Source organism: Pelmatolapia mariae, linkage group LG3_W (assembly GCF_036321145.2).
Source record: "Pelmatolapia mariae isolate MD_Pm_ZW linkage group LG3_W, Pm_UMD_F_2, whole genome shotgun sequence".
Taxonomy (NCBI): Eukaryota; Metazoa; Chordata; class Actinopteri; order Cichliformes; family Cichlidae; genus Pelmatolapia; species Pelmatolapia mariae.
The window spans coordinates 17,537,751-17,545,730 of NC_086229.1; the positions used below are offsets into that span (position 1 = coordinate 17,537,751).

Sequence of the window (7,980 nt, forward strand, 5' to 3'; positions counted from 1 at the left end):
GGACTTCTTATAACTGATATAAGCGATCATCTTCCTGTTTTTGCAATTTTTCAAAATTATTTTGGGATTAAAACTAAACAAAAGAATCAAACATTTGACATGATACGACATAGAACAACAAGAGCCATTGCTGCCCTCCAGGTGGACTTAAAGGAACACAATTGGAATGAGGTTTTTGCAAATGAAGATTCAAGTAGTGCATATGATGCATTCCTATCAACTGTAATTTTACTATATGAAAAACATTGTCCTTTAATGGAAATCACTAGAAAGCATCACAGATCAAATAAGCCATGGATCACAAAGGGGATAGAAGATGCATGTAAAATGAAAAATAATCTATATAAGAGATTCATAAAACTGAGGACAAAAGATGCTGAAATAAAGTACAAGTTATATAAAAATAGATTAGTAAATATTATAAGAACAAGTAAGAAAGAATATTAACACACATTATTGGAGCAAAATAGAAGTAACACACAAGAAACATGGAGGATATTAAATAGCATAATCAAAAAGGGCTCAAAAAATAAGAATTATCCAGACTATTTTAAAAAAGATAAAGATATTGTGCTTGATAAAACTAAAGACATTGTAAATGAATTTAATGATTTCTTTGTAAATGTTGGCTTTAATTTAGCAAAAGAAATTCCAGAGTCAAGAAATAATAATGACCTAAATAAACATATTACTCAGAATGTGTCCTCCATGTTTATTGGTGCTGTAACTCATAGAGAAATAATTAACATTGTGAAGACATTTAAAAATAAAAAGTCCACTGACTGTTTTGGTATTGACATGATGTTAATTAAAAGTATTATAGAATATATAGTGCAACCTTTCGCATACATTTGTAATCTGTCCTTTCGAACTGGTGTGTTTCCCTCACAAATGAAATTAGCAAAAGTTATTCCAATCCATAAAAACGGAGAGAGATGTCAGTTTACCAATTACAGGCCAATATCACTACTCCCACAGTTCTCAAAAATTTTAGAAAAGTTATTTGTTAATAGACTTGATAAATACATGGAGAAGCATAATCTCCTAAGTGATAACCAATATGGCTTTAGAGCGAAAAGGTCCACTTCGATGGCAGTGATGGAACTTGTAGAAGGGATATCTAATGCAATAGATAATAAGGAATATACTGTTGGTGTTTTTATAGACTTACAAAAGGCGTTTGATACAATTGACCATTCTATATTAATGAATAAACTAGAGAGATATGGCATAAGAGGGATAGCATATAAGTGGATGAAAAGTTACCTGGATGACAGATATCAATATGTTGAAATCAATAATGTAAAATCTAATCAGTTGAAGGTAACTTGTGGTGTTCCTCAGGGCTCTGTGCTGGGCCCTAAATTATTCATATTATATATAAATGACATATGTAGTGTTTCCAAACTGTTAAAATGTGTATTGTTTGCTGATGATACCACTCTGTATTGCTCAGGTAAAGACCTAGAACAGCTTCTGACTACAGCGGAAAAGGAGTTAAATATAATAAAAAACTGGTTTGATGTAAATAAGTTATCATTAAATATAAAGAAAACAAAATTGATTATTTTTGGTACTAGACAAATGAAAAATGTATCTAAAATCAGGGTTAATGGAATTGAAATTGAAAGAGTGTATGAAAATAAATTTCTTGGAGTGATAATTGATGATAAGCTGAGCTGGAAGTCTCATATAAACCATGTGAAAACAAAAATGTCAAAAACCATTGCTATTCTTTACAAAACAAAGCATATCCTGAACAAAAAAACATTATACACACTTTATTGTTCTCTGTTGCTTCCATATATGACTTATTGTCTGGAGATATGGGGTAATGCATATAAAACAAATACTCTTCCTATTTTCAAGTTACAAAAAAGAGCTATAAGAGTTATACATCAATCAAACTATATAGAACCAACTAACATTTTGTTTATTAATCTGAATACCCTAAAATTTTATGATTTAGTCAAATATAAAATGGCACAGATAATGTATAAAGCACAAAATAACTTGCTTTGCCGCAGTATTCAGAAGCTGTTTAAAGTCAGAGAGAGTCAATATGACTTAAGGGGAACAGATGTCTTTAAAAAAAACAAGATAAGGACAAACATAAAGCAAAGATGTGTTTCTGTTAGAGGAGTTAACCTGTGGAATAGTTATGACAGTGATTTAAAAAGGTGTAGTTCATTTTCTTTGTTTAAAAACATGTTTAAAAATAGAGTATTAGAAAAATATGTTAATCAAGAATGAAAAGAGCAAAAATAATAATTCTGAAACTCTTAATTGTTTTGCTTTGATGTAGTTATCTAAGGTGGAAAGTTTTTTGTTTGTTTGTTTGTTTGTTTGTTTGTTTTTGATTTGCTTTGTTTTATTCTTTGCTTCGAGCCCTGTGTACAGGAGCTGCATGCAAAAGATTTTTTGTTAAAAGGGTTGGCATGATAAGCAAATGCTTCAGCCAATACCTTTTGATTAGCTTTGTCTCATGATTTTTTGCTTTGTGGTAATCTTTATTTTGTATTCTGTATTCACTGAGATATTTGAATGCTAATCAATAAAATCAATCAATCAATCAATCAATCAATCAATCTTTCCATGGAAAGATGAGCAGTGGTGGTTTGGGGCATTACACTGCATACTGCAGGAGAGCTCCATGTGTGTGGGATTTCTATGATGACCTGGTAAATGGAGTGACAGGAGTGTCTGAAAAGGAAAAAAATACAACCCCATGCTGTGTTATTCACAGAATAGGTAACAGGCAACACTCAAGTTTATTTCTTTGGACTGTTTTCACTTAGTGGCACCTGGAGGACAGTCAGCTGCCTGCAGCAGCTCTGGAGGACTGTTAACTGATGAAGAGCTCGGACTGCACAGCTTGCTTCATCACCGACTTCTTTAAATAAACATGACCAGGATCAGTCGCTGCACCTCAGACAAACATTTGTTACACAGCAGCAGCCTTCACACCGACTGAGCTTCATCACAGCTTCAGAGCTCAGCTTACTAAAGTCCAAAGTTTATTTCCTCTCAGCTTTATTACTTTCAGTAAAGTTTCACTTTTAGAGCCCTGACCAGCATCCTGCAGCATCTGGAGCAGCTGTGTGGTGCTGTCATGGCAATAAGGATCAAAATCTGTGTGGATGTTTCCAGCGGGGGTTATAACCTGCAGTTAGCAAGGTGTACCTAATAAAGTGGCAGTGTTTATGTCACAGTGCAGCACCATCAGAAAACAGTGGTTTACATCTCTGTTAAGAGATGAGTTAAAACACAAGAGAAGAAAATCTAAACGTTACACAAAGAACATAAAAGAACTAAACTTCATAAAAACTTCACAAATGATGCTTTAAATGAAAAATAAATCCCTGTAAATAATTCAACAGGTCACATATCAGAACCACCTTAACTAAAACTCTGTAGCCGCTCACCGTGGTTTGTCCCAGCAGCTCTTAGGAAACAAACTGCTAACTTCAGTGTTAGCACACACTGTTAGTAAACTATGCAATATAGAATTCAGGTTTCAGTTGTGTTAAGTTGTGAAGTTGTGATGAAAGTTTTCTTACTGACACAGGTAGGATGGTCAGGCTGATCTCAGATCAGCTGCTGCCATCTTGTGGCTACAGTTGGTTACTGTCTCTGAAAGTTGTCTCATGTTTCCTGTTGTCCTGTTACAGTTTTTTCTGAATGCTTAAACCCTAACTGTGATTCTTATAGCACAATTTCTAAAACTATTAATACTTATAGCAGAACCACTCACTGAGTTTGCAAAACTAAAAGCACAAACACTGCTTTGCACTCAGTTTGCCATTTTGTAACACACACTTTGCAAAACTGTAGGCACAATTCACTGCTTACACTCAATTACCAAATTTCCAACACACTCCTAGCAAAACTATACACATTTATGGCCATTATTTATGCTATTTTGCCAACTATCTGGCACACTTTCACATGTGAAAACTTTTTTAGATAATTAGTTCACTTTGCAATCAGCCTAAGCACTATAATACAGGTAAGCTCTGTGTGTGGAGTACAGTGGAGGGAGCAGGAAGAGTGAGAAGTAGAGGAGGCCGAGGAACAGGACGTGGAGGTGAAGAAGTAGGACAAAGAGGACGACAAGGACAAGGAGGAGCAAGAGGAGGATGAGGAGGGGGGGGAGAGGAAGGGTAAGAAGAGTAAGAAATAGAATTGCTGATGACATCAGAGCTACAATAGTGGACCATGTAATCAACCATGGAGTGACCCTGAGGGAAGCTGGCCAACGGGTTCAGCCTAACTCGAGCTGCTGCACTGTAGCAAGCATCATAAGGACACTTCGAAATCAGAATCGGTTAGTACAGTCACTTTGCACTAAGACTTGTAGCACTGCCATATGCTAATGAGAAACACAACAATACCATAGATGTAAAAATACTGAAATTGTTACTTTACAGAATTGCTAGACAACCAGATGCTGGGGCAGAGGAAGCATGTTCACTGCAGACCAAGAAACCCATATAGTCAATATGGTGATTGCAAATAGTCCTATACTAATAAACACTTGTGTTTGTATTGATGTGTGTGAATAAACACCAGTACCAGAAGTTTGGATCCCTCTATGCTTATGGATCTATGACAAAAGTATGAGCTCAAACTGACATGGCCTACCTTGTGCACAGAGAAAGCAAAAGTCAGATGTGTTTTGTATTCATACCATCAGTGTGTAGTTGGCGCATTGTGTGCTTAGTAGATGATGGCTTGTGTGTACTGTTTGATACGAAAACACCATTTTTACGAAGGTGTGAAGAGTTAATCTAGCTGTGTTCGCTTTTGCAAGAGAACTACAATGTTTTGATAATTGGGTGACAGGTTTTCTTATTTGTGTGTAGAGTTTTGCAAAAATAGCCAATAGTTACAAAAAATGTGCTTAAGCAATCAGAAAAAACTGTAACAAAGGCTGGAGCTCATCATGCTGAGAGGGGAGCAGCATTTTTTGGCTCTTCACACATGTTCATTATATTCTGATGATCCTGGATGGAGACAAACTACAGATTTAGTTCTATTAATACACTGAAATCTCATTTGTGTCATGAAGAAAGTCTTTAATCAAACAGAATTCAAATATCAGAAACATTTCATATATGGAGTTAAACATGAATCATTGTTTCAACAACATATTTATTGTTGTCATAAACAGACAAGAAGACAACAACAAACTGCTCCTCCCATTCAACACATGTCAGTCCATATCCCAGCAAACTAAATCATCTCCATTTACACACATCAAATAGAAACATGAATCACTTGTAATGATTAGAAACTTGATAGAATTTCAAATCTAGTTTGGGGAGTCATTCAGTGAGAAACAGTGAAATGATTTTCCATGTGAAAAGGTGGACAGCAGAAACAGAAAGAAACAGTGAGAACTAAAAGAGAAACAAAGAGCTTTGGAACAACGAGGCAGCAGGAGGACAGCTGCAGTTTAACAGCTTCAATTCACTGACAGGAAACAACATTAGAAACATCATCATCCTCAACTCATCTGCTTCACTGACACCTTCAACGGCAACACCTTCACTTTATCAACAGTCCATATGTACGGAAACATCCTGTGAGTGAAAGTGTGTGTGAAGGTGTGTATGTGTGTGTTAGTATCAGGATCAGAGAACGACAGCTTTCCTCTGTACCAGTCCAGATTCACTCTGATCCTCTGGAACTTCTTCATGAATGAGAGAGCAGTGGGTGGAGCTGATGGTGAGCGTGCTGAGTATTCACCTTCATACAACCATATTCTCCATAACCCAGACAGTATGCTTCCCTTCCTCTTCACAGACTCTGCTAACACACCCAGTCCCCACCGTGTACTGTCTCCTACATCAACATCCCAGCTGTGAGTCCCTGAGTTAAAGCCCTCAGAGCCCAGGACAGAGCAGAAATAATCAAACCTCTCTGGATTATCAGGAAGCTGCTGCCTCTCTCCTCCTCGTCTCACACTGGTCAGATCTTCAGACAGGATGAGGTCTGGATGAGCAGTGTTTGGGTCCAGAATGAGAGGAGTGTAGGAGACCATGTCCTTCATGTTCTTCCAGATGTTGAAGGTCAGGTTGCCCAGGTGTTTGGCCTGGTCTATCAGAGCTCCTGAGGGCAGCTGTGGATCATCCAGCAGGGGGCAGCGCTGGACTCTTTCCACTGCAGCCTTGTAGTTGTGCAGGAATGAGACGTCTTCAGCTCTCAGCTCCTCCTCTGTGGCTCTGACTGTGTCTGAAAGAGCTGCTATCTCTCTGCTCAGAGCCTCCATCTTCTCCTTCATCACCCCACTCTTCTGCTCCTCTTCCTCCCTCAGTGCAGCCAGCCTGGCCTCCTCTTCCTCTGCTAGAAACTGGTGAAGCTTCTTAAACTGCTCCTTAATCTGCCTCTCTGTGTGTCGGGCCTGGACCTTAATGTGTTCTGCTGTTTGATCAAACTTCACTTGAACTTCTTCACAAACCTTTAACTTCTTCTTTAAGGTCTCCAGAGTTTCCTGAAGTTCCTTCTTGTGTTGTCGTGCAGCTTCATCGATGGGTCTGAATCTGTGATTGGTGTGTTTTTCTGAGTCTCTGCAGATGTGACACACTGGCTGCTGATGGTCCAGACAGAAGAGTTTGATTTTCTCAGAGTGCAGAGTGCAGAGAGCCTCTGAAGCTCTCTGATCTCTCTCCTGTAAGAACGACTCACACAGGTTCTTTAAAGCTCGGTTTAAAGGTGGATCATAAACTGATATTTCCTTACAAACTGGACACTCATGTGTTATTCTCTCTCTCCACCATCTCTTCAGACAGTCTTTACAGAAGCTGTGGCTACATGACAGAAGAACAGGATCTCTGAAGACCTCCTGACAGACCGGACAGCAGAGATCCTCCTCTGATCTGGAAGCCATTGAGTCTGTGAGTGAAGCTGAAAACAGCAGACAGGAAGTACAGTCAGTCCTGGCTCCCCTCCCTCCTCTACTACCTTCACTGAAACTTCCTTTGAGTCGTGTTTTTGCTCAAACTCACATTCAGTGTGTGGAGCGTCAGCAGCTTGAAGCAGCAGTGTTGGAGTTTTCCACTTTTCTATCCTGCAGCAGGACTCACTCAGAGGAAGCTGCTAGTTTGGTCTGAACTCAGTCTGATCGTCTGTGCGTCTCTCTTTACTGAAGATGAAGAACTTCCTGTTTCCTGTTTTTTGACATTTGCGTGATGTGAGGGGAGGAGAAAATGTTGCTGTTTCACTTTTAACTAACGTGTGTTTCAATCCTGCTTGTAGCTCAATGAAATGAAATAGGTTTTGTGTCATTTCACCTCCACAAGTCACAACATGAAACCTTTTTTTATTTTTATAAAATAAAGTGTCACTCGGTGGTGCAGCTGTTCGTCAGCTTCTGTTTTAGACTTTGTTCTGGTTCTTGTTCAGGTTCCCAGCAGTGGGAGTGTAATGCAGTCACACACACACAGGTGGTGTTAAGGTGGATTCACTTTGTTACAGACAGTGGTGTTATTTCTTGTAACTAAGGGTGTGTTTCACTCCAAAGTTCAGACATTAACCTGCCAGAAGTGGTAAAAGTTACTAATAAAGAGCTTTTATCTCATTTCACATGCAGGTCAGAGCATGAAAGCTGTGATGCAGCAGTTTGAGAAAAATTGCTGCTGATATAAAAAAAAATTTTTTCTTGTACAAAGTATATAAAAGAGCAGAAAGAAAATAAATAAGTGGAAAGAGTGCAGCAAAATGCATGTTTAATGTGAGTTGCTTCATCTGATCTGATCACTTCAGTCCTCCATCAAACACAACACACCTACACACTTTTTCCACCAGCTGCAGCACAGTCCAGTCTTTACAGTCATATAGGGCTTTTAATTTGAAAGGCGCCATGCAGGAAGTTTAAGAGGAACAGAAGAAGAACCAAAGGATGATCTGTGTCCACAGTTGGTTACGGTCTCTGAAATATTTCCAGCATCAGCTGGAAATATGAAACATATCAAACAT

The 7,980-nt window shown here is 38.4% G+C and overlaps 1 protein-coding gene across 1 annotated transcript; it reads right to left on the reverse strand.

Moving 5' to 3' along the window:
* Positions 1-5,107: 5,107 nt before the first annotated feature.
* LOC134616175 (nuclear factor 7, brain-like) lies at positions 5,108-7,067 on the reverse strand. The gene has a single exon (XM_063460909.1). The coding sequence runs from the start codon at positions 6,890-6,892 to the stop codon at positions 5,510-5,512; it is 1,383 nt and encodes a 460-aa protein (XP_063316979.1). The 5' UTR covers positions 6,893-7,067; the 3' UTR covers positions 5,108-5,509.
* Between the last annotated feature and the right edge of the window lie 913 nt (positions 7,068-7,980).

Coding starts and splice junctions, on each gene's coding strand:
- LOC134616175 (XM_063460909.1), bottom strand. CDS start 6,892: ATGGCTTCCAGATCAGAGGAGGATCTCTGCTGTCCGGTCTGTCAGGAG.